Source organism: Nipponia nippon, unplaced genomic scaffold (genome assembly GCF_047370975.1).
Source record: "Nipponia nippon isolate SJK-2023a ecotype South Korea unplaced genomic scaffold, ASM4737097v1 scaffold_1, whole genome shotgun sequence".
NCBI lineage: Eukaryota > Metazoa > Chordata > Aves > Pelecaniformes > Threskiornithidae > Nipponia > Nipponia nippon.
In genome coordinates, this window is record NW_028262290.1 from 15,796,352 (window position 1) to 15,823,598 (window position 27,247).

General features: G+C 42.3%; 1 protein-coding gene across 1 annotated transcript; it reads right to left on the minus strand.

Moving 5' to 3' along the window:
- Positions 1 to 845: 845 nt before the first annotated feature.
- On the minus strand, positions 846 to 22,722 carry SLC30A8 (solute carrier family 30 member 8). The gene is made up of 8 exons (XM_009471109.1): positions 22,643 to 22,722; positions 14,107 to 14,311; positions 10,049 to 10,187; positions 6,003 to 6,156; positions 5,292 to 5,481; positions 4,790 to 4,895; positions 1,997 to 2,131; positions 846 to 991 (listed from the first exon to the last, which is right to left on the minus strand). Exons 1-8 carry the CDS (start codon positions 22,720 to 22,722, stop codon positions 846 to 848), a joined length of 1,155 nt encoding a protein of 384 aa, XP_009469384.1.
- Positions 22,723 to 27,247: the final 4,525 nt, after the last annotated feature.

Genomic DNA, 27,247 nt, shown 5'->3' on the forward strand with positions numbered 1-27,247 from the left:
TCCTAATTATTTTTTCCTTTTCTAGGAGCACCTGGTCTGTTTTATTGTCACGACCCAGTGATACCGTGTGACACGGACACCCAAAAATCCACTACAAACGTTCCATCTCAACTTATGATGCAGTGCGATACGAGTTATGGGTTGTCTTGATAGTAGAGAATACTTCCTATGTCTGGCAGAAAAGAGTTTGGCTGAGGGTTAGCTGAAAAATAGATAGGGCTAGCTAAAAAACAAAGAGCTATTTGCCAAATGTGAATGGAGTGAATCCTCTTGTGATGCACACTGCAGAATATGGTGCACATCTGGTGCCCTTAATATTCAGGAGAAGGAGCGTCTGCCAAAAGGCAGGGAAAGCACATGCCACCATCTCTTTCCTTCCCAGATCTCTTCATCCCTTCTGCTAATTTAAATTTTCTCTTTTATCCTGAGTAAGTGTTGAGCTTTGCAAACACCAAACCTACATTTCCTTACATTTTGTGATAATTGGTCTGCTGGTAATTTGAAGGTTGATTAGTTTTTTGTTACCTGTGATTACAAACAGGCACTCTTAAATGTTGCTTTAGTGCCAATCTGCTGCTCTAGTCAAGAATAATTTAGATACTTTCTCTTGTAATTGAAAGTAACCGTTGATGGACAGGTAATCTAGCTGATGGATGGACATAATACGTGTTCTCTCCTGGTAGGTGGTATCAACAAATAAAGGTCCATGTACTGCTCGCAGTGGCAGGGCTTTTTAGTTCAGTTAATTACCATTTGTTGTTAATCAATTACATACAACCAGCACATATAGTCTCCATTGACCTGTAAGAGGGGTGATCGTTATTTTGCATAGCATACTGCTCCCTTTAATCCCTGGGCTCTTGACAGAAGATGCAATCTCGTTTCTGATCCTCTCCTGATTCAATCTGAATGGTGATGGAGTGGAAGCTGTAGTGCTGAAACAGGGCTTCAGTAATATCTCTCAAAATCTTCTGGCTGTCTGCTGTGTCTGCTATAGATAGCAAGCAGAAAATAATCAAAATGCATATAATATAATACTTTAAAGAAGAGTAAGTGTTTACTGACAGAAACTATTCACAAACTTCCAACAAGAAGTTTTGAGAAGTGCTTCTTGCCCTTTTTATCCTCCTTTCAGGAACTTGCATGTCAGCAAAAGTTTGTTCATTCAAATGTGGTTGGAATATGCAATTTTGGCAAGAGCTGAGCTAAGAGTAATCACCAAAGAAATTCAGTTTGGCAGAAGACTGGAGGAAAGCAGGAATACTTAATAAAGATTAGTTCATCCAGACAGGGAGTAGCAACAGTGCCAAGTGATTCGGGTGGCTGATAGACCCACTCTTTTGGGGAAGCAGGGACTCCATGGAGGACTTCACCTCCGAACCCATTCTTGGCCAAGCACAGGTGGAATTTTTTTCTTAAATAAACCTTAACATGTACAAAGCAAACAGATAAACAAGAAAATTGATCTGGATAGCAGATAATTTGTCAACAGGGATAAGGACTACATTTAAAAAAATTATTTTTAAAGATGAACTGTTCCCCTGGAGTTACCTCTATGCTCCAAGCTACATTTTAAAGATTGTTTTACAGCTAGAGATGCATCAGGAATGCAGATTTGCCCTGTAAGTTTTTCTTATAGGGATCAACAGTTTTCAAGTTTGACAAATCCACTCCAAAGTCTATTTGATATTGTGAGAAAAATCCAGCCTGGGTCTAAGTCTTCTAATTTATTTGAAACACCTTGTAATTTACTTCCTTGCTCCACAATCTCTGCCGTTTTCAAGTTTTGGGCTAAGTAGACGTCCATGTTGTTTTGGCAAGATTTCTGGGAGGAGGATTTAAGAGCTTTTGTTGTTGTTGTTATTTTTCAAACAAAATGATGACATTTGTTTTAACAAGCAACAGATATACAGTCAGTTGTATCCCAATCAGGAGAGACTGACCTTTACCAGGCAGCAGCTGAATACTTACTCCCTGTTTACAGAAATTTACTGACCTGTGGCAACATGAGCAGATAGAATAGTTTGATTCACTGTCAGAGACCAAAGATGAAGGTTGTGAACAGACTCCACTTTCTCAACTGCTAAAATTCTTGCTTTCACTGCATCATAAGCAAATCCTTTTGATGTTCCTTAAAAGGAGAAATTGGTGGGAAAAAAATTTTGAAGCAATAAGAATGATGATCATTACAGGAAAATGCAACATGAACCTTTATTCATTTAGACATATAATTTTTATAAAAATATTCAGTGCTTTGGAAAGCCTTCTCCATGGAAGAATGAGACTCATGCATGTCTTAGGAGATGCTCTGAGGGTCCAGTTTACATAGGGAAATGAGCTGTTTCGCCAGATCACATCCAGTTTTGCACCAACATCTTTTGTGAGTGTAGATTTTATGGCATCACCTGAGCATCTCTGAGGGATTCTGTCCTCAATACATTTACACAATAGGGAAGCATCTGTTTAGCAGAGAGGGAAAGACAAACATAAAGATTAAAATGGTCTGACTCAGGAATCTTAGATGAGATTAGATAGCAGGTCTAGTTATTGAGGAGATCAGTGGTTGCTTTCCTAGATTAGCATTCTTACAAAAGATGATGATGATGATGACCCTCATTCAGAGTGAGGACAATTGTGATAGGGTGAGTTGCAACATGAAATTCAGAGTTTAATCTAAATCCAAATTTGACCAAGGAATTTAACTACAGATCTTCCCTGGAGTGAGACCTGGGAGTTTGGAAATGCACCTCTATGCCCACGTGAACGCTACACACATCATGCTTCACTTGGATCCGTAAACTGAAACATATTTTTAATGGCACCAGTTATGAAGTATAATAATGATAAGCACGGTATTGATTAATTTTGTCTTTCGTACCACAACTGATAACTATTTGTAATCATTAGTGACCTCAGTGTTGTATGCTTCGTCTTATCAGTTTATTACAAGAATGATATGCTATATGGTGTACTGACTTAGTAGAATATGATGCTGAGATGCACATGCTCTTTAGAGAAAACCATGGAGAGTGAGTGCCTGCATGAGACAGTCACTCACAGGGGCTGTGTGGCTGACATCCCCGGACAGACGGGATGCATGGGGTAAGAGCCACCTCCAATACCAGCTCCAACATCCAATTTCCCTTTAGAAAATTCTGGGCAGAATATACTACTTAGGAGGTAGGAGACTGGCTTCAGAGACCTCTCCAGAAGAACAGTGTAAAAGGGCTTGCTGCAGAGGGGAACAGAGCACTGGCAATTTTGGCATGTCAGTACTGCTTATGGAATCTGGGGATCACTGCTCTCAGAAAGAGACCTCTGAGTGTCAGGGGCTGCCAGGCCTTCCTGGTAGTTTGATTTTTTTTTCAGTAATCAAGAGATCTTCTGATTTTTTGGCAGCCAAGATACAGCCAGTTAGAATGACAGAATCATAGAATGCTTTGGGATGGAAAGGACCTTTAAAGGTCATCTAGTCCAACGCCCCTGCAATGGGCAGGGACATCTTCAACTCGATCAGGTTGCTCAGAGCCCCATCCAGCCTGGGCTTGAATGTTTCCAAGGATGGGACATCAACCACTTCTCTGGGCAATCCGTTCTCCTTCTGTTTAGTCTAAATCTACCCTCCTTTAGTTTAAAACCATTACCCCTTGTCCTGTCGCAGCAGGCCTTGCTAAAAAGACTGTCCCCATCTTTCTTGTAGGCCCCCTTTAAGTACTGAAAGGCGGCAATAAGGTCTCGCTGGAGCCTTCACTTCTCCAGGCTGAACAACCCCAGCTCTTTCAGCCTTTCCTCATAGGAGAGGTGTTCCATCCCTCTGATCATTTTTGTGGCCCTCTGTCTAGGTACACTTCTACACAAATGTATCTTTATCTCATAATCACTGAAAGCAAACCAAGAATGAAGCTTTACTGTAAAAAAAATACTGGAAATTTTCTTTCTTGAAACAGAAGTAGGTGCAAAGTGAAAGAGAGAAGTAGATAGCCATGCAGACAGTCACACTGAGTAACTCTTATCCATTCAAAACCTACACCATTAGAGCTACTTTTCCCTTTAATCCTTATGTCTTCATAGCTGAGAAAGAGGTTGCATTATATTATTCAGTGTAAGGAAGGCAAAAACATGCCTCTGTGACTGCTCAAGTCATTTGGCATTGCAAATCAAATGTTCAGGCCCATAGCTGACAGGATTAAGTATTGCTAAGCCTAGTTCTTCTTGCTGCTGATGTGCTGAGAATTGCCTATGCCCTTGCACCTGAACGTGACTGGAAAGCTCCATCAGCTTGCTTTTCTGGACTGGCTTAACTAAAAATCTTTTAAACTTCTGCCTCTTGCACTCAGCCTATTTCACAGACACAGTTCAAAGCACAGTCTTTTTCTTTTCTTTGGGGTTTTCTTTGGCAAAGACTTGTATTTCACATGGGTAAAGGAATTACACAATGAACAAAGTGAGTAGGCATCTCATACGCCAAAGGGGTGATAAAAAGCAATGTTACACATACGACAAACAAAAGCAACTCAGTTTTAGGAACACATTGGGAGTTCATTAGCAAAACACCAGTACACGGATTTTTATGAAAGCTGGCATATGTATAAATCTTCTAGTGCAATGGTAGAAAACAGTTTTGATTGATTAAAATTGTAATTAGGTTTAAAGTATGATCAGAATTATGAGAATATTGGAAACTGATACAGAAGTGTGCTATTATACTTTTGTCAGTGAGTATAAGCATTATGGAGAAAGAGAGAAAAAAACAAAATATAACTGTATTGATTCTGGAATCAGGTCCTACCTTCCATTAACACAATCAAAATATCCCTTAAAATGGTGATGGTGGTGGCCAAAACAAAGATGGAAAACACAAATGTGCAGATTGGGTCAGCTATTTTGTATTCTGGCTAGAAAAATATGAACACATCACTTTGTTAATTTCATTATTGTTGGTTATTGCCATTTTTAATTAGTTAATCTCAAAGAATAATATATTCCATTCATCTAGTACAGAATGAGTGCTGACCTCCTTTGCCAGTTAGGGAGCCTCAGAACAGGGAATGAAGGCGCTATAGTCAAAGAGAGAGACACGAAAGTATCCTCCTTGCAGTTGAAACACCAAGAAACGTTACACTCTCAACAGTCATTTCAATTCCCAAGAATAAGTATAATTGTCTTTGACTAAATTACAATGTATATCATTAAGAAAGAGAAAATATTTACATAGTACCTAGTGTCACAATGCTATGAAAATAACTGTTATCCTTAATTGCAAGAAAGGCAAGTGAACTAATAAAACTAACCTTAAAGAAGATGATAAGTGCACTAATTAGCACACTAATACTCTGGAATAGATCTCCGATGGCATGCACAAAGGCTGCCCGCAGACTGGCATTGCTCAGAGCTGCCTTTTCCGGAGGGGCCGACGTGTGTTCCCTGGCTTGTGCCCCATGGCTGTGCCCGTGGCTGGTCTGGTGCAGAATCAGGCTTAGTCTGCGAGAGATGCAAAGCTGCAAATATCAGTGGGGTTATTGCATCTCTGAAAGCAGTGATGTCACACACATCATCAATCCTCTCACTTCTGAATGCTGAACAGTAAAATCAGACACATTAGGTAAAAATACAGAGTGGTTAAGCAGATAATTCCTAGGTGATTCAGTGTTTTTTGTACAAACAAGAAAGTCTGTGAACAGGGGAATTAATAAAGTCTTATTTTCTGTAGGGTTCTTGAATGTTCTAACATCTAATAAAAAGTGAGATGGAGATTAATCTTTTCCTGGAGTTCGTGCATTTATAATTTCCCTTCCCGGTGTGGCAGCTAATGGAAAGGAGGAGAGTAACTGCAGCCTTCAATGAGAAGCAGGATCTCTCTTCTCTGCCTTTTTCCATATTCTCATGAAACTCATAAACACTTAATATTTTTGAGGCCAATATCTGTCTATCATTTTTTATTGAAATACCTGAGCAGGTTCAAGGTTCAAAAGTTAGATGGAGAGGAAAACCAAGTAACTTACAGGATGTTGGCGAGCACGGCACAAGCAGAGGTAATGAGCATCACTGTAGCATCAATGTCATAATCAGGGTGTAGCAGCCTCATGCTAGCCAAATATGTCAACACACCAGTCACTATCCAAACGATTATCATAGACATCAAAGCTCCCAGAATTTCTAGGAATTAAAAAAATCTGATTTTAACAGGAGTCATAACAGAAATGTAAGAAATTTTAAGGGATTGAGGTAATAGTTCCAGGTTTGTGAGCTTTATAGCCAGCAGAGTTACTTCTTGTGTATTGTCAGCCTTGATGCTCACAAAGAATGGGCCAAAACCCTTTCTGGTCATAGCAAATCCAGTGGCTGCCCAGGGCATGTGGTGGCCTAACCCTGTTCTACCTGCTCCTGCTTTTGTGCCCATTCCAGTGTTGAGTTCACGTGGCATTTGGAGAAATTGGAGAGACGAAAAAGATCGTTTGGGGAGTTTTTTGAGGAGCAAAGGGAGTTATAAAGGTAAGGAAGTATAAAAGAGCAATTCTTTCACACCTTACATAGTTGCCTGGCCCTGCCAGTATGGTTTGAAGGCCCCAGGAGCCAGCCCTCCTCCCCCAACAAGGTTATCTTGGTCACAGGAGCAGATGTTGGAGGGAAGGAGAGAGGCACGGCTCACCTAAACCCACTGGCAGCCATAATCCCCCTCCCATAGCCTCTCTTGTTTCTCCACACCTCTTGTCACTGCACACTTCAGAAAGTCAGTGACAGCCCCTGACGAGGTCCTGCCAGCAAAACCTCTCTTTCCTCTCTCATAGGACATCCTGCCAATGCCACAAAATCATTTTTGTGCCACCAGCGGTGATGAGGACAAAAGAAGTAATTTTTTCCCTGGGGCAGCAAAATTTAATTTTGTCTCTATTGGCTCTGAGTTGGGCTCAAATAAATCCAGTCCCCAAGGCCACTTTTTATTGCACTGCCATAGGCGAGGTCTGGGGATGTTCATATGAACATGCAGCATGTTTTTAATAGGATGTGGGACTAGTAACTGCCATGTGACTTGACTGGGTAAATGTGGCACTTTATGAGCACAACAGAGACAATACCAAGGAAAATGAAAATTCACAGTAAAGCGAAAGGCAGTAGATAGCCGGAAAGAGCAAAGCACTTGCACAGACCTCCACTGTCAGTTTGTGAAAGCAGCTGAAACTCAGCTTATGACTTTGAATATATTTTTATGAGGGTCACACATTTTGCAGCAGTCCAGGCTCCAGATGCTTATCAAAATAACCATTTTGTCTAAAACTGATAAATAACAAATGAAAGTGCACTGACAGGGAAATCTATTTTTGCTTAAAAGTAGATAGAGAGAAGCTAACATAAAGCATGGTGTTTATATTTCCTGATAAATCTGGTGTTTATATCTTCTGCAAGTTACAGGTTAAAACCCTGCAAACCTGGCCCAGCCGAAGGTGTTGATGGCTATGCTATGATTGCCATGAAAGGAGCCAATAGCTTTTGTGAACACCTGCATGAATGTCTGTGTGCATGTGTGCATGTACTCCACAGCTGAAAATGTTAGGGGTCATCCTTACCTACACAGGTGAAAATACATATTACTTTTCAATGTAGTTTTCAATCTTAGCAAACGTTTAGCTAAGCTTACAGACCAGTTCAGTAGTATTAAATGCTTTACTCAAGATGTTCTCAGTTACATTTCTTCAGAACTGCTAATGCTAACAGAGCACAGCAAACAATAGTATAGGATTGTTTGGGAAACTCTGAATCATACCAGAGATAAAGAAATTGAGATTGAAGAGAGCTTTCCTACCTGGAAGTAGGTCTGGCTCATACTATCAATCTCCTTTAATATTATGCTTCTAGCCATGTTGCTGAAAGTAGCTACACACCCAAAGGATTGTGTTGAACTGCTGTCTTGACTGATTCTGCTGCCTGGTTCTTGCTTAGAAGACAGGAGGCATTCAGATGGCTCCTGCTAAACCCTAGCCCTGTCATACACAGTCTTTGCATGACAAACCCTATCTATCAGTCTGAGAAAAGCAGTGAAAAAACAACTTCCAGTGTCATGGAGGGCTGCACCTGCAAGACTTTGGTAGTCAGCACACAGTCACTCTGCCACCCACCTGACTGCCCTCAGCTACTCTATTAAGGCACCCACCTGCATATTAAACTGGAAATAAAGCTGGGAAAATAAGCAAGGAACAGGATAACTATCATGGAATGCAATTAAATAGCCACTGATGTTTGATGCAGGGCTCTCTTTGCTACCAGGATAAAAACGCAATAAAAGATTGGCTTTGAAGTTCTGCATTGCAATGAGAAAAAACTAAAAAATCTAACACAGACTGAGGGTGAAGTTACATGAGGTTGCTGAACCTGCCTACCATCTCATCTGCAAGAGAGAAGTCTCTCTATCACTTTCCTTTATTCCCAGGCTGAGAGAGCATAAACACAAAAAGTAATTATGGATTGACTGATTGTAAGTAGTAGTTTGCTAAGGCTGCAAAATTCAGCTGTGTGTTGGCAGCATAATGCCAACCACACTTCAGTCATACTAAACCTCCCCCTTATCCAGCAGGCTGTTTCCAGCAGAGTTGGTAGAATATACTTAGGGAGCGATATAAAGACAGAATAGATATGGCATCTGTCTTTTCTGGTACATTCTGCAGCTACAGGCAACCTTGGTCAGCAGACATCCTGAGTCAGAAGCTGCTTCTGGATCTTCATATTGAACATCCTTGAACCAGTTATCATCTGAGTCTTCAGTTCAGGTGCATAGGTACCTAGAGCCATTTGAGATACACTGACATCTCCATGTATGACTTGACACAAGATGTGTAGAAGACCCATAGTCTTCTAGAGTGGCAGCTGGAGACTTTGTGGAACACATTAGGACATTTTAAATAGCACCAATCCCTTACATATGAGCAAAAATAAATTGAGCCCTAAGACACACAGCATGGAATTCATTTCCAGACTGAGGCAGCTAAATTAAAATGTCTACATGTAGGTGTTAGCTAGGTGTCTAAACTCCCATTGTGAAAATGGGCATCAAATTAATGGTGATTCACACAGCTCCCTGCTCCATTGACTGACTGGGAACACATCCTAATTTCTTAACTATGAGCATTTGGTGGCATTTGAGATGCCCTGGTCTTGTGTTTGGCATCCTGTGCAGTCTCCTGTGGGTCTTGTGCCACAGCTGCCATTCCCATGCATAAGTCTCAGACACCCTAGGGATGTAGCACCAGATCTCTATGTTTAGACAGCTGAATGGAGCCTAGATTTCTGTTGAATGTATCAGAAACTTGGACCCTCTGCTTATATGTGCCCACTTATGTGTAGCCATTGATATTTAGGTGTCTAAATCTTGAACAGAATCATACCCTCAGAAAATTGTTCTCATAGTTAACATTTTGCTGATGTCTTTTATAAAAGCACTTGTGTTTGATTGTAAGGCTTTTGGTATTAGGTGTCATCTGTAAATATATTGATTTTGTTTGAGGACAGAGAACTTTTAAAACCAGTGCTTCCATCTGATAAAAAACAGCAGTGATAAAGAGATATGCAGGGAGAGGATTTAGAAAATGGTAAATGTTAAAAGATCTCATTTCTACAAACATAACATTGTTGTCTTTTTAAAATAAGTTAGTGGTTTGCTTTATCATTCTATAAATGAAGTAGACCCTCATTTTTATGGATATTGCTGCTTTTATAGAAATTTGTATTTTATAGCAGATTGAGGACTCGGTCCTCCTCAGACTCAAGTCACTGAGGGAAGTTGCTGTTATCCCAGCCAAAGCTAGCATCAACCCAAATCTGTATTCAATAATGAACTGAAAGACACGTTTGTAGATAAGAGATGACTGTGCTTTTCACTTCTTTGAAGCTCACTGGCTTGCTTTGTTTGTCATGTGTCCTGGGGGCTTTGGGAGCATTAGTGCACTATCTTTAAATATCTGCAGACCTATGTTGGACATTGGCATGTTTTTCAGTCCCTGGCTATGATGACTTCCCTTTCCCATTCCACATGTTCATACTGTGACATGTTTGCTACCTGCTCGGTGCCACCCGAAAGTTAGCTGCTTGTTGGGAGGTTTGGAGGCAAGCCACAGAGAGAAGAGGCTGATCAGGAAGCTTGTCAGGTCCACCAGGACGTGTGCCGCATCGGTGATCACCGCCAGGCTCCCGGCAATCTGCCCACCTGTGTGGAACACGTGTCTGTATCATGGCTCTGGTCGGAAGTTTGAGTTGACCAGATCAAACTCGAGACCTGCTTTGCTGTGAATCAAAGGGAACATTCGATTTTCAGCGATCATAGACGACTCAAAACTCTTCAAAGTTAGTTTCATTTGTACCTCATTCATGCAGTGAAAGTATGAATTAATAGAAAGAAATAAGCTAAATTTCTTTGTCCGAGAGAGAGAGAAAGTCCTAAGCAGAATAAGAGTTGTGATACATTAGTGCTGTGGTTATAGCACTATTGGACTGTTTTATTGTAACTATTTCAATATCAGATTTCTTTGTGAAACACAGGATTAGGGATCACATTTCCAGTATCCTCCCACTATCTCTTCACAGATCGCTAATATTTTAATGTATGAACAAATACTCAGACTCCTAGCTTATGGTATTAATTTTCTATTTGTTATAGGAAAATATAACATGTTCTTCCTGAGTTTTGGATGGCTGGATGCCCAACTTTTTATTTGTCACAGGCAACATTAAAACAGGAGTAAAAGGAAAGGTCCCAGCAGAGGAGCTGTGATAAACAACCAGACATTTTGGTGAGGGGATAGAGAAAAATGTTCTGTTTACAAGACTAATCTATCATTTTGCATCTGTAATGCACAATTTAATTTTGCTGCTAGAGCTGGAAAAATGTGGCTGAATGTCATTTGACATTTGATTTTGGTTTCATGTGAATTCTGGAAAAAAAACCCGAGCCATTTTAGGCTATCTGAAACCACATTTCTTTTACCCAGTAAGCCAAATATCATTATTTTGCCAAAAGCTTCTAGCCATGTCTCAGGGCTAAAGGCAAATCCAAAGAAACTAAAAGATTGCTCTAAACTACCCCAGCTGATGATGGCTGCAGGGGAAGACAAGGATCACAGGCAGGAAGCTCTCCTGCCAACTTGTTACAGCAGGGGAATCTTTTCATCAGAGTGGAAATGTAGAAAAATGGAAATGTGAAATAATAGAGCCAAATCATCTAGTGCCTGTGTTCGGCAATATATTTCCATCCTTCTTCAGACATTTAATTAATTTCAGCTCACCTGTTTCTCCTGACCACAACCCATATGAGAATCAATGAATCCTGAAAAACATTGTAAAATGTCTCATTCAAACCTTTGGCAAGATACCACTGCCAAAGGGACATGTAGACACATCTTTTGTTTCCTTTTAGATGGAAAATCTTCATGCCAGCAGGATGGACTGTCTGTTTAATTTCCTCCCACATGCAGATTTTAGATTAGAATACCTAATCCTGTATGGTTTGTCACCGCAGGAAAATGCATATTGCACATATAGGGCATATATTATTTTTTTCTGTTGTCTCCCTGTACATCCCATTTACAGCTGCCTGAAAGTTACTTCCCAAAAAGGAGCAGGCATGACTGCAGAATTTGGGGGCATCTCCTTCCTTGCAGTAAAATGAAAAATGCAACAGAATGGGGATTTCCCAGAACATGAGCAGGTGTAAATGCACATATACTTTTTGGTCATGACACAGCTCCTAGACTTTCACTGTTTGCTGGGTAGCTGTTTCCCAAGTGGGAAGCAATTTTGCATAGCAGAGCGAAGCAGGCTTGTCTGGCAGTGCACAGATGTTAACAACCAAGGCATCAGCTATCTTTCAGCAAACAAATATGTAGAGCACAAGCTGCCTGCAAAACCCTATTACATTTTAGCTACTGTATTTCCATGTTCTGTGGGACAGCATTACAAAAGCTTGCTTCTAGCCTGCTGTCTTTCAAAAATGTTGGCAAATTATTATTTTATGTATTGCTGGCATAACTAATGCCTTGGGTGAGTTTCTGAGATCTCAGTCTGCTTATCTTAGCAACCTGGTCAAGTCTTTATATTCCTTTTTGACATGATGACACATGCTGGGTTTGTCTCTCTTTCTAGTGCCCAAATGGAAATAAAGTACTTTGAAATCCACATTTGGTCCTTAGCCACTAAAAATCCTTGGAAAGCACTTTTATATCAGGGCTGTACATAGGGTGTCATCGCTTTGACTGGTATCTCCAAATCTATGGAGGTTGTGATGGATCTGCATTAGAAGAACAGAAGATAATTGTCTTTCGGAGACAGTTGGTGTATCAGGCTCAGCCAACAGTGCCCCTCTTGGGAGAGCAGTAAGGGCCAGCACAGATGGTTTGAGCAAAAATATCATGGGAAAGATCTAGGGATTCAAAGAAGCACAACTTTTCAACCTCTTTGAGAGTGATGCAGCTTTGTTTCTTCTGTTTAGCATAATAATGCCCATGGAAGCTGTTTGACCTTAAGAGGAGAAGGAAGGAGAACATGTTATTTATTTTCAAGAGTAAAGCCTGTCTAATAGTTATAGGCTTTTATTGCTTTGTATCAATACTCCCAACAAGTGGCCTTTATGACTTACTCTTACCCGCAATGGATGTTTATAGCTTTGTATACCACAAAGCAGTAGAAACTGTCAGTCACTCAATGGTCAATCATCAGGCACAGGCTGTCTAGCCTAACGATTAAAAAAATTAAATGTATCGTTCATAATTACAAAAATCTCCACAGACTGTTGTCTGTAACTGCAGTTAATAACTGGTTTGTCAAAGTTTAATGGTCTGAAGCAAAATGGTCTTCAAGCCTGTTACTTAAACTGTCACTGCAAAAAGGCTGTATGATTCATTAAGCAAAATGAAACATTTAGTTAACATATCATCTGTCCTTCCAATTATCCTCTAGGATTGCCGCATTCACCAGACTTAAGCCTACTGATTATACGGTTTTGTTAATAATGCATTACTTCTGGCACTGGAAATTACTGCATGGAGATTAGTGGTATGCACCGGTTTTCATGGGGAAATGCACGTGACCTGCAAACAACGGGGCTTCACGCAGATTAAGCACGTGGGAGGGAAGAGATGGAGAAGTCCCTGCTGGGTTTGGCAGCCAGGGGAGAAGGCAGAAATGCAGCGGCTCTTTCATTGCCTCCACTTCTCACCTGTGGGCAAGACAAAGCCTTTCTCTTTCATTTTCTTGGGGCTCCAGAGATGCTGAAGCAGGGAAAACATGGGTTTTCCAGGCCTTCCTGGCTGATTTTTGTTACATCCCCTGGGGCACATGTGGCAAAAGCCTGTGGGGTCCCTCATGTCTTACTTTACCTCACCTCACCATGCAGAAGGGGAAATCAGAGAGCCAGGAACTGTCAGGTGGGTATAAATATCACAGAAGCCATGCAGAGAGCAGTTGATGGGACAAAATGAAAGCTAATGCTCTATGAGTGAGCCAAAAATTTATATTGGATATTGTAGGATAAGTCCAGAAGTGAAAGCTAATTAGACAGGGGAATAATCTTTCATTGACCCAGAGACACACCAGCAGGCCAATTTAAAAGATAAACGTGCCCTGGTATAAATACATTGACTTAACTGAAGAAAAGCAGATGGTGAATCTGGCCCTGGATTTCCCTGGATTTTGTAAAGACTGTTGCATTTAATATCAGATCCTGCTGCTAGCAGCCTTCATCAGTGCTGAGGTCTCATTGGCCTGGATAAACATGTAAAATCTTCTAATCTTTTCCAAAAAGTGTAACCCAATTTATTAGAAACCTTTTGTGACATGATGCTAAGACATGCTAGCCATGTAAAGGAGACCTAGGAGAGCAGTTTACACCATTAACTGATCCTTGTATTCCTACCCAGATGCAATCCTTAAATGAATATATGAAAATATTTTGATAATTTTACTTAAAAAAAACCACAATTCTTTTAAAGATTGGGGAGAAAAGAGAGTTATTTTATCGCAGGTGGGTTCATGTCTGTGGATCGTGGGTCACTGCACTCAGAGTAGCTGCAAAAGGGCATGAATACGGCTGTGCTGGGCACCAAACTGAGCTCTCTTTGAGCAAACATACTCCCCTGTAATCTCAGCAACCATGAAGAAGATGCAAATTACTGATGCTACACAGAGCTTCCTCCTGGCTTGATGCTGCTCCCTTTTTCTGTTCTCATAGGCCTGTGAGTAGCTGTGACAGTGATACGCTGGATTAGCTTCAGTATCTTCTGCTTCCTGCTGCTGCCTCTCTTCATTTAAATTCTTCTGATGCCGGCTCATCCTTCAGGATTGAAAGAAACAGAAGGTTAAAAAAGAAAAACCCTGGTTATTTGGGCGTCTAGCCCTGCAGCCCCAGAAACTATGTAATTAATGCTTTCAAAGGATAAAAGCAGCGTTGGGAACAGCGGAGCAGGTCATAGAAGGGGCTTGCTCGCACAAGCAGGGCTCTGCAGGAGGGAGCTGCACATGAAATGACTGCTCTGGCTGTGTTTCCCAGCTCTTTGGGCTCTCCTACATCATTTAGCATTTTATGAAACACAGAGTGACTTTATTAGGCTGTGTATTTTATGCATACCGCATGATTTTCAAGAAGTCATACCTCATGCAAATAGTAACCAAATTCAGCATAGCATGGAGACAGCTCTATGGAAAAATTCAGTTTTTTATTCCCAACAGTTTTGTCAGGAAGACTATTAAAAAAAAAGCCTTTTCTCACATATAATTGACTAAAGATATTTCTCTCCTCTCTTTGCATGCAGAACTATTTTATCTCAAATTTCAACATATGTACAAAAACTATCAATCTTCCAGCAGGGCCTGAGTATAGAAAGTATTAGCCCAAAAGTTTCAAAGACACTTAAAAAATCAAAGAAATCAGTTCTCCATAGTATGCTGACCCCTTTGTGCCACTGATTTCACAGAAAGGCAAGAAGTTCAGCGAAAGTGGCTCTTTGAGCATTGCTCCATCACAAGGTGATTTCCCAGCCAAATCTGCTCTGCCACAAAACCTCAGTGCTGTTCTTCTCAGGGTTCCTGCATAGGAAATATGGAGTGAAGGTAGAGAGGTCCAGGGCTGAGCACATTGCATTGCAACTGTGGGAGCTCCTGGATGACCAAGACATCTGGTGCTTTCACTAGAGCAGCCCAGAGACTCCCCCAGGGGAGGCCCCAGCGTGGTTTGGTAAGCAAGAACGTTCCCTCCTCCCTACCTCTCAACTGAGAAGAGCCCAAACAGAAAAAAACAAACAAACAAAAAAAAAAAAACCAAAACCCTGTCCCAGGAGGCTTTATGTCTCTCCAGATACAACATTTGTTGCCACAGCTGCTCCTAATGTGATACCTCCATTGGTAAAACATCCCCTGCTGTGTACTGAGACTTCTGGGAGCACACCGTGTAGCATCAAAAGGCAAATTTGGCCCAGATGCACAGACGTAACCTCCATATAACCATGTGTTACAGCTATTTGAGGTCTGTATGTGCAGGGGCATAGTCCACAAGCCTGTCTGGGAATGCAGCAAACTCCACTGCTGTTTCTGAGTCTGAAATTAGGCTGGGGGCATGACGTGGAGTTAGCTTCCCCCAGTAATAACAGCCTCTTTTCCTCATTCTGACTAAGGACTTTCCTTTGGGACCAGGAAGAGTTGTTTCTTCAGTTGCGTGAAGAAGACCTGTGCTCGGGGAGGTACATGGTTCTTGGAGACTTTCTGTAGTGTTTCAGCACTGTTTATGGAAGTGTCAAGATGCCTAAAATCTCACTGGAAAGAAATCATGCCGGTGGCTGCCAATCTGCAGCAGTTGATGTCAAGAAAAAAATCACACTGAAGTCACAAGCTTTTTCCAGCTGCCTTTTTGGGCAGCCTGAGGGGTCTGCAGCTGCTCAGCAGGTCCAAAGTCCTGCCAGGTTCCCTGTAGCCCGCACCCCACCGATGGGCGAGAGGCAAAGGCAGCCACAGAGCTGCGGATGCCTCGGCCCCTCATTGTGTTCATCAGCACTGTGGAGGTACTGGTGAAAGGAGAAGAGCTGACCCACCTTGGCAATCAAGCCCTGCAACTGTAGATAATCAGCGTGGATTTGGTTTTGTAAATATTATTGAGATGTTCCAAGGATGCAACATGTTCCCCTGAGTCAGCTTGTTTCCCAGCCAGGTTAGCATGTGGTCTCTGTTTGCTTACCAGTTCCCCCTGTACGTGAGGAGCTTGCATGAAAGAGCAACTGGTCAGATTTAATGCCTGATGCCTGGAGACAGTGAGTTTTCTTAGTCCTTTTGTCAGTGTTTTCCTTTATTTTCCTCACAACCACAAATAAATGGGAGCTGGACTGACTGGGGAATGGGCTGCCCATCTGGCAGCCAGGGTACCCACTAGCCAGTCCTTCTCCAGTCCTTTAGTTTTACATTCATGAGGCTCCTCATGTGCACTGTGTCACTTATGTACAATATTTTCCTGATGAATTAGACTCAGAAGGTACCACAAATTGATTCCTTCCAGATGGCTGAATAAAATACTGTAGTTCTCTCGCTGTCCCCTGGAGATCAGGGCATGCAAGTTTTTCTTTCTCGTGATCCCTCTCTGGAGTTAACTTCCAATGCTTTTCTATAGTTTGCATGTAAAATTAATTTCCCTTTAACTCAATTTTCATCAGCTGGCATTGAACATTAAAATCATCTTAACAACATGAGTCATGATCAGCTCAACAGCCTGTCAGGGCAGGGATGCCAGAATTACCCCTGCAGATTTTTGAGCCATCAAATCCTTTTCTTGCTGTTAACAAAATAGGTCGCTTTGTGATCCCCCTCCCTTTTTTAATCTTCAAGTCTCTCCATCAGCTAACAAAACCTCAGAGTACCACTGAGGGGTAGGAAGGCACTGTCCACAGATCTCATTGAACAGATGCAAAAGCAAACAGAGACAGCTTAAACCCACAATTGTCACATTTTTCTACCTAAAGGGTACCTAAATAAAAGTGACCTGGTTGTCAGAGGTGGCGAGCATTCACTGCTCCCTTTGAACTCCCAGAGCAGCATCTGGCCCCATGAGTTAGGAAGACTCCTGACAGCTCCCATGCGTAACCATTTTTTTTTCTTCCAAAAGCAGCCTGCCACTAATTAAAAGAATCTAAGAGACAGTTTTATAAATATGTGAATCAAAAGCTTAAGGTGCAGAGATCAGCTCTGTCAAACCATAAACCCCTTCTGAGTGTGTTAGAGCAAGATGTAGCCTTTGAGCATCAGATCTCTGCACCAGCACACTGCAAGCAGGGTCCCAGATTAAAAAATAATCTTTTCTCCATTTCAAATTCTCTTTCCTTTGTAAAAAAGATAGTCAGGGGAATGTCACAGAAAGGCTTCTACGGAGTCAAGCCCAGAAGGGGGGAAGGAGAAAATATTAATACATATTGCAGATTCCACACAAATCATTAGCAAGAGCTTTTGATTGCAACTTCCTTTTGTTTGTTTTCACTTGATCTGTTGGGTGCCTTGATCTGCAGGCTGATGGGAATAATTGCCGTCCTCCTAGACCATTATGAGATCCCCAGTCAAAAGAGCAAAATGTGGAATTGCTGCACTTCCCACAGGAGTTCATCTCTTTCACAAGGGAAAATAGTAATTTTTTGGTGCCTGAAAGGATAATGAAACTGCCTTCAGAGAAAAACTTATCAAAGCCATAGTCACCTCCTTATGCTGGCACCACTCCAATTTCAACTAATGTACCAATCTTCAATATTTCCAAGTAATTTAAGACCCTGTTTATACCCTGGCTGTCCAGATTCTCCTTTTCCTTATCGCGGGCACAAACCAAAAGCAAATATTTATATATTTACATACATTTAGATGTCTAGTAGATGGGAATTTGTCCCATGGTTATTTTATTCTCATTTTGAGGGCCTGGTCACATATGCATAAATGTATTGTTGGTAAAGTTCCTTCTGCATAACGGTATAACAATACCTGCATGGAGTTAGGACAAAGGTGCATGTAGTGAAGTATCCAAACTCCATCATGAGCACAAGGGAATACGTAAGGACAAAGTACCAGAAAGGAACATGTCCAGAGCAGTACTGCTCCCCAGTTGCACAAATCCGGAGGCTGGGAGGTGGCTGAACCAGAGCTTGTGTCTAATAGCCCTTTACAGGTCTTTCTGCCACAAACCTGGCTGACTTGAAAGTGTTGAGTTCCACAGCTTAATTATGATTTGTGTAAAAATAATGCATCCTTTGTTACTCTTAAGCTGCCTGCCTGATATTTTAATTAGTTCTTGTACTGTTAGAAATAATGAATGACCATTCCCTGTTTACCTTCATCACATCATTCATGATTTTATGTATCATTGTTATACCCCTGAACCATCAATTTCCTGAGCTGGTGTCCTAGTTATTTAATTTCTGTTTCATACCTCTTACTATCTCGGTTGTAATATTCTTTCTGAGATGAAGTGGGCATAACTGAAGTGGGCATAATGGAGATGGCGTATGGCCAGTATTGGGCAGACACAGTCCTTTCTACAGGGTCCTCATGTCACCTAACACGAGGGCAAAAGCAATGGGATGCGTTTTGATGAGTCCCCTAAGATACTGTGTGCTGCTGGAGACAGCTGGCAAGCCAGTACAAAGGACACATAACCACAGGGCCCACAGCCAAAACCCTTCAGAAGTCACAAGAAACACCTAAGGTTTTCCTGAGCATCGACTTCTGCAAAGCACAAGGAGTGGTGAAAAGCTTTTATTTGATGAGGAAGGACTCTTCTATCCCATAAGAGTTTTCATATCACCTGCAGGAAAGCAGAAAAAGAAGAAAATATTCCCTATATGCTTGTTATAGAAAATCAGTCTCCACCTGAAGAAATTGTCTCCCAGGCTCACTTCAAACTTTTTGCCTACTGGTATGAGCCTGGCAGACAGGAATCAATTACAAGCCTCAGGCTTCACTGATAGGTAGGAATAACTACAGGTCACATTAACGCCTTGTGTTACAAAACTTACATGAAGACAAGCCCTAAGGTTTTTACACATCTTTCCTGCTTTCAGCATTTCCCCTCCCCCCCTTTTTTTTTCTTACCTCTTGTCTCAGAGATAAAATAAAAACCAAAACCTTGAGACTAGAAGCCTCGAGTTTCACTTGTATGATGGTATTGAAAATCCCACTATAATGACATATAAAGAACATGATCAGGAATCCAGAAATACATGCTACATCAAGCCAAAATCTAGTTCACAGTTGGTACAATCTGATGCAATACTGATTTATGAAGTGAGATATTGAATATTTCTGGTCAATATTACACTGATCTATTGTCAGCAAGAAGTAAAATCATCAGGCCTGTCTTCATTCATGGAAACTTCAGGAATTTGGTCAAGACTTTCCCTAGTCTTTGATAAATGGTTATCCAGATCACTAGATAGGTGATAACAAATAAAAAATAACATAACAAATGATTAATCATCTGAAGAATTTATCCTCTCCTACCACCACCATTGACTGTAAAAAGACCATAGAGAACTACCTTAGACCCCTAATTCAGACTGAAGTTAAAGAGAGATTATATGAATCTCACTTGATATGCCTTACAGACAACATTTTTGCATAAGGCAGGAGGTTCTGAGTGCCCAGCTTCAGACTCTGTTATGATTATGGCTCATACCCTTCCTGGAGGCTGGTGAGAAGTGGTGTCCTAACCTGGGATCAGTCCTGTGTAATATCTTTGTTCATTACCTAGAGGAGGAGGTGGAGTGCTCCCTGATCAAGTTGGCAGATGATGCCAAGTCGAGGGTGCAGCTGATACATTGGAGGGCAAGGCTGCCATAGGCAGGCTGGAGGAAGGGGCCAACAGGAGCCTTATGAGATTCAGCAAGGATGAATGCAAAGTCCTGCACCTGGGACAGACTTCTTAGACCACATGTAGAATATGGTGTCCAGTTTTGGAGTCCCCAGCACACGAAAGATCAATAAACTGGCACAGGTTCAGCAGAGGACCACCAGGATGATTGAGGGCTGGAGCACTTGTCCTGAGGGAAATGGACTTGTCCAGCCTACAGAAGAGGTGGCTTCAGGGGCACCTAACAGCAACCTGCCAATATTTTTGAGGACGCTATTGAGAAGATGGAGCTTTCTTGCTGTGCATGGAGGAAGGATGAGGACAATGGTCATAAATTGAAACAAGAGAGGTTCAGACTGAACATAAGGAAAAAAAAAGACTGTGAGAATAATTCAGTATTGGAGCAGATTGCCCAGATAGGTCATGCAGTTTCCATCCTGAGAGATTTTTTTCAAGACTAGACCAGATAAAGCCCCAAGCAACCTTGTTTGTTCTCTCAGCTAACCCTGCTTTGAGCAGGAGGTTGGACCAGAGACCTCCTGAGGTCCTTTCCAACCTGAATTATCCTACAAGCCTACAGCTGACCTGATTTTCACAGAGCTCAGTTAAAGCCCACACCCTTGTAAGCATTTCAAGTTTGGCATGGGAGACCTCAATGCATCCAAACCCGCTAGTGACTACAGACCGGCTTGGCATGTACAAAACACTCTCCCCCACAGCCTTGTGTGCAGGGAAGGGGGCCTGTATTCAGACTTCTTACTCACATGGTTAAGATAAAAACAGTTTTGTTCCCTGTGTATTGTAATAATGGCATTTATTAAAAAGAGGCTGGGGGATGGCAAAGAAATCGGCAATGTGTGTGCATAATAAATTCTGCTGAAAGCATTAGAGCTGTTCATTAAGCCTACACACAGGGAATGGAAAAATGTGGTAATTTATACCAAAGGCTAAGATGAGCTTATTGCTACTGATCGGCTTAAGACACCTGAAGCTGTGCACGCAGCCAGTCTGTGCAAGCCCAAGCCCAGCAGGCTGCATCCCCACCGCCACGCTGGCTCCGGCCCCTGGGCTGGCACCCCAGGTCGCTGGGCTGCGAGGGGGAGCAGGGTGAGGGCTTCCTCTGAGCTGCCAGCTCTTCCGAACAGGAGGGAGTCCCCGGCTCTCAGCCCCCATTTCTGGTTATTGCTGGAACAGAGTAATTAGGCTGTACAGTTAATCAAACTTCACCTGGCAAGAAAAGCCAAGAAGAGGTGCAGCACAAAAGCCACACACCTGGACAAAAAGTCCTTCTCCTCCTGGGGAGCTGTGTTGCCACTGCCATAACTCAGCCTCCTCAGGACCTCTGCTACAGAGCCCTCCTGACCCTGGCCCTCTAGCACTGGGGCTGTTGGGAATATCTGCAGCAATCAGCCCAACAATTGCAATTGTTGCATTGATTTGCCCCAACTAACTTCAACCTAAAGAAATAATTATCAGGAAGAAATCTACTCCTCTAGAAGGTGAGTCAGCTCTTAGATGGGAGGATCAGCTGCTGGGGGTTACTGCCCCTGATGCGCATCCTGCCCCTCTTCTCACTGGCAATATTCCCTGTTCCTGGTAATCTAGGGAAACTGAGGGCTTCCTCAAGAAGCAGTCTAACAACTATTCCTTTCTCAGAGCACCCCTTCCCACACTGTGTAAAGGCTTCATCTAGAGATGTCCTTGTGTCCAGAGCTGACAAGGGGCCAAAGGACCTCAACCACTGAAGCTGTGCCCACAAAATTGCAAGCTATCAAAGAAGCTCTGAGATTCTTCAGTAACTAAAATGAATTGCAGAATCATATGGGATTTTTTAAAATATAAATATTACCACAAAAGTAATTTTGGACAGTGCCATGTATATTTACGGAGCCATGTAATAATATTTAAATAATAACCCAGACACTCAAATTACTAAAATATGATGGCAGTGACCCCACTATAAGAACACAGAGAGACAGATTTCCATTTGAACTGACAGTGTTTATGCCAAGTTTCTGTCCCACACGTTTTAAGAGAGCCAAGCAATAAATAACCTGAAAACCAATGAGATAATGGAAATGTCAAGAGGTGCTAAGCTGTAACTGAGCAGCTATTTTCTTTTAAAAATACTTGCTGGTCTGAGTCAAGAGGAAGAATGAAAACAAGTTCAACTGCAAAACTATTTTGTGATAGACGTTTATACTCATTTTTAACCCAAGCTACAGCACATGTTTTCAGAGGGTCTTTCCTCACTCAAGCGAGCATTTGCTCACAGGACCTCTGGCTCACGAGAGGTACATTAGGTTCAAGTCTGATTGGCTATCCACATGAATAAACTTTTGCAGGATCAAGTCCTTAACAGCATCGCATTTCTTTCATACCAAATAGATTATTTAGACATTCAAGCATGAAGGAACCTTGAATCAAACATAGTGTCAATAGCACTATTATAATTCAGCCTAAAATTGCAGCATAATCCATGAGGTTTTGCATCCTACAATAAATCTACTAAGCTTATAAAATACATAGCAGGAGACACTTGCTTCAACAGTAGATTGGTCCAATCCATCACAGATGCAGACACATCAAGCTGCTGTGTAGTAAATGCATCAAACATTTAATAAGAAAGTTTGGAAAGGAAAAAATCAAACAAAACATTTTGAAAGTAATGAAAGATGTTCCCTGTACGCACTGTGAAACTCCTCGTACTTTGACTTCAGCAGCTCGTCGGCAGATCGGTGATCTCATATTGCTCTCAAAGACAAAGCAATGGCAGTGAAGGAAACAGAGCTGTGTTACCTGTCTAGGGCCAAGGAGTACTTCTTGGTGTCCCTCTCACTCACAAGGCAAGCTCTTTCAAGACCCTTTTTGGCAGCCATCAGGAAAGTCAGTGGGGTTTTGCTTTTTTCCCCCTTAAACTCTCCTTTCTCTGTTGGAAGTGGATGTAGGCAAAAATGTCCTCCCAACCTATGCAGAAGTCTCTGCCAAATGTTTTTAAATGAGAGGAGTTTAATAATCTTCTCAATAAACCCACTGCAAGAGAAAGCTGCTTTCCTAGCGCTAGTGGCGTCACTAATATGCCAAACAGCCACTTGCTGAGCGCGTCAGATTGGGGGGTTTGGGCCTCCCTCTCTTTTTTTTCTTTTTTCCCCTCCATGTTTGATGCCGTGATACGCTCTTTGCTCACACAGTGGGTGCGTGCTCTCCCACTTGCTGGCTCAGGATCAAGAGCAGCGGTCCACACACCAATGTGCACGCAGGTGCTCGCCTGGGCACGCTGAAAGGGAGAAGGAAGGTGATTAAAACAGCCTGATTTGCCTGGAAACAGTCAAACCACTGTTTGCCTTTCTACTTCTGCAGCTTGGGAGGAAAGTGCACCTCCCTCACGCTGGCTCGGCGCAAGCCTCTTTAATCTAAGCGATCTCTCTAAAGACTTATTTCTACCCCTGGCACGTTTGCTCCTAACGGTTCAAAACAGAAGAGACTGCTTATTATTGCTGTTTGCGACACAGGTTATTGAAATCTTCATTTCACCAGGAAGGACTGCGGATTGTTATTTCTGCTTTATTCAGTTTGTTAGTTCTGCCGACAGCCGTGGTCCCTGGAGGGGAGGAGAAGACCTCCAGCCTCACCTCTCTCACAGCCTGGCCTCAGACATGCTCTTTGGCGCTAATGGGAAATTTTGCACTGGCGCTGTCTGTGTTTTATGATATTCTGGGCAGAAACAGGCTGTAATTGAGATCCCTTCCTGTGCACTGCCTTCACAGGAGATATTAGAACAGGCAGTGAGCAAAAGCTGGGTGCTGCATGTAAATCCTGCACCCTTTTTTTACCATGGGTAGCCTAATACGTATATGATGAGCTGGGATCTCCCCTCCCTTCCCCCAGTTTGCAGAACACATACTCTGTCTGAGATTTATGGGGGCAGGGGGGCACATTTGTACATCATATAAATGCAAAAAAATGGTTTTATGCCATCAGAGATCCACATGTTGCTTCCCACGTCAGCTGTGCAAACACTTCCCTAGAACCTGTGAGCTAAGGAGCTGATGGTATCTCAAACACCTTTCTGAACAGACGCTGGCAAGCGGCAGAAATACATGTTTTTTCCACAATGTGCTGTCACCTCTGCCTCTCTAATGTGCTTTTCTCAAGAGGCTTTTCCCAGGTGCTTATGCCCAACTATGCACCCTTATAAGCCCCTTTGGTGGAACAGATTGCTTTTCTGACTCATTCCAGGGAATTCCTAGCTTCTTCTGGACATTAAAATGTTGCTCTTTAATGTTTTTTAAAGTTGCAGCCACTTACTGGACCTGACACTTAATGTGAACAGCTTGCAAGGCTGGTTTGAGAAGAGACTCAGGTCCAAGGATGTATAGGATGGACCCAGGGCAGTTGCAGAAATCTTACAAAACAGAAGTACCACATTACTTACCACCCCAGAAATGCCATTAAGTAGCAATGTTATTCTGCCTCCAAGAGGGAGGAAGGAAGGACAAGGAAGGTAGCCTTTCCAGCTGTGCGTCCTGGAACCTGACACGGGCTTATAATTCATACCTAACAAGGGCTTCTGCTGGCTCACCATCCCATAAACCCAGTCAGCATGGGTTTATGAAAGGCAGGTCCTGCTTGACTAACCTGATCTTCTACGAGGTGACCCACTTAGTGGATGAGGGAAAGGCTGTGGATGTTGTCCACCTGGACTTTAGTAAAGCCTTTGACAGCTTTTCCCACAGCATTCTCCTGGAGAAACTGGCTGCTCATGGCTTGGATGGGCGTATGCTTCTCTGGGTAAAAAATTGGCTGGATGGCCGGGACCAAAAAGTTGTGGTGAATGGAGTTAAATCCAGTTGGCAGCTGGTTGCAGGTGGTGTTCCCCAGGGCTCAGAACTGAGGCCAGTTTTCTTTAATATCTTTATCCATGATTTGGATGAGGGGATCAAGTGCACCCTCAGTAAGTTTGCAGATGACACCAAGTTGGCCAGGAGTGTCAATCTGCTGGAGAGTAGGAAGGCTCTACAGAGGGATCTGGACAGGCTGGATCGTTGGGCCGGGGCCAACTGTATGAGGTTCAACAAGGCTCAGTGCTGGGTCCTGCACTTGGGTCACAACAACCCCATGCAAGGCTACAGGCTAGGGGAGGAGTGGCTGGAGAGCTGCTTGGTGGAAAAGGACCTGGGGGTGCTGGTTGACAGACGGCTGAATATGAGCCAGCAGTATGCCCAGGTAGCCAAGAAGGCCAATGGTATCCTGGCTTGTATCAGCAGTAGTGTGTCCAGCAGGACTAGGGAAATGATCATCCCCCTGTCCTCAGCACTGGTGAGGCCACACTTCAAATCCTGTGTCCAGTTTTGGGCCCCTCACTACAAGAAGGACATCGAGGTGCTGGAGCATGTTGAGAGAAGGGCAAGGAAGCTGGTGAAGGGTCTAGAGCACGAATCTTAGGAGGATCAGCTGGGGGAGCTGGGGTTGTTTAGTGTGGAGAAAAGGAGGCTGAGGGGAGACATTATCACTTTCTACAACTACCTGAAAAGGAGGTTGTAGCGAGGTGGGGGTCGGTCTCTTCTCCCAAATAACAAGCGATAGGATGAGAAGAAACGGCCTCAAGTTGCACCAGGGAAGGTTTAGGCTGGATATTAGGAAAAACTTCTTCACCAAAAGGGTAGTCAGGCACTGGAACAGGCTGCCCAGGGAAGCAGTTGAGTCCCCATCCCTGGAGGTATTTAAAAGACATGTAGATTTGTTGCTTAGGGACATGGTTTAGTGGTGGACTTGGCAGTGCTAGGTTAAGGGTTGGACTTGATGATCTTAAAGGTCTTCTCCAACCTAAACAATTCTATGATTCTATGATTCATAAATACCACCACTGTTGCAATGTCCCTGTGTGCTTCTCAACTCATCTTTCCCTTAGAAATTACCAAACACCAACATCCTGTCACAGACCGGGGATGCCTGAAAAATAAACCTAGCGTGGGACCTGATTTACAATGGATCTCAGTCTTTCTAAGGTGCTAAGCCAAAGTATCAGGTCTAAGCACTCTCAATTTAAAGAAAATTTAAAATCCACCTCAGAAGATTACAGATAAAGCCTGTTTCTCTTTCAAATCACTGGAAGCATGTAACTTTTGTTAGTGAGATAGATGAGTTTCCATCATTTTGCAAAAGGGTCTTGAGCCTCAGGTGCATACCAGCAAAACAAAGCCATAGATCATTCCCAGCATTTAATCTAGACCTTTGTTTTGTGTTTATTGTTGTCAGTGCTGATGGTTGTGCTTCTCAGGAGGCAAGCTGTGAGGCAGGATAGAAAGAAATCTCTTCAGAGCTTTCCACAAAGACTTGCGTTTCCTCTTTATACAGACTCTGAAACTCATTAAGAGAGAGACACCAGCTGTCTGTGGAATTTCTGCTTCAGAGAAATTATTCAGACCATCTTAATAAATTCATCTTTGGCTTTCAATAATAATGCAGTTTGTTTCTGAGTCTACATTAAAAATGTCACATATCCAATCATACTGGTTCTAATGACCCTCGTCAAGGACATTTCTCAACATTTGCATCCAATGAAGACATGTGAGACATCACACTGGCTTTTGCAAATGAAAGGTCCTCGTCATTATTATCCAAAATCTCTGTCAGTAAAAAAGCATATCCTTGATCCCATTTCAACTTTAATCAGCTACACTTTAAAAATGAAAAAAAAAAAACTCTCATCCTGTCATTATGGGAGTAGATACTGACAGCTTAAATGTACAGAGGGAAATTCGGTGCATCTATTAATTGAAAATGCCAGTGAAGTTGGTCAATTTTACCAGGCGTGACACATCTTAGAGATAATCTGCAAAGTTCTTCCCCACTTTTCTCTGGCATCAACTCAAATAACTCTGTACTGCATTGCCTGCAACCTAGCAGTCCAGGCATTTGTGATTTCTGGGGCTTGATTATTACAGGTTTTGCATTTATAGCGAGAACATGCTTTTTCACCCAATGGAGCTCCAGTACCTTCAACTGGAACCTCTCCAGCCATCTGTCATTTTGGGATCCAAGGCTCGAGGCAAGACAAATTGGAGAAAAAGCACTTCCCTCTTCTTGTGAAACTAGTAATGCAGTAACCTTTTGTAAGTGACTGTCAAAAGGAAAATATCTACCCTGATTTAGAGCCAATTTAAAAATCATTAAAAGGATGTTAATGTTCAATATTTTAAAATACTGAATTTTTAAACTTCAATATTTTTATCTTGGGTTTGACACCAATATTTTAAAAGAATGGAGACTTTTGATAGCTACGGACTATGTATTGAGGGATAGAATTCCTCTGCAATGTCTTAGGTGGGTATTTCAAATTACACAAAGTAATTGAGGAGAAAAAGACTTTACTTTTCAGGCCTTTGTCAAAGAAATTCAAGT

Coding starts and splice junctions, on each gene's coding strand:
- SLC30A8 (XM_009471109.1), bottom strand. CDS start 22,722: ATGGCTGCCAAAAAGGGTCTTGAAAGAGCTTGCCTTGTGAGTGAGAGG. Junction 10,188..14,106: donor CTGAGATTACAGGGGAGTAT/GTTTGCTCAAAG, acceptor ACAGGTGGGCAG/ATTGCCGGGAGCCTGGCGGT. Junction 4,896..5,291: donor CACTTATCATCTTCTTTAAG/GTTAGTTTTATT, acceptor ATATTTTTCTAG/CCAGAATACAAAATAGCTGA.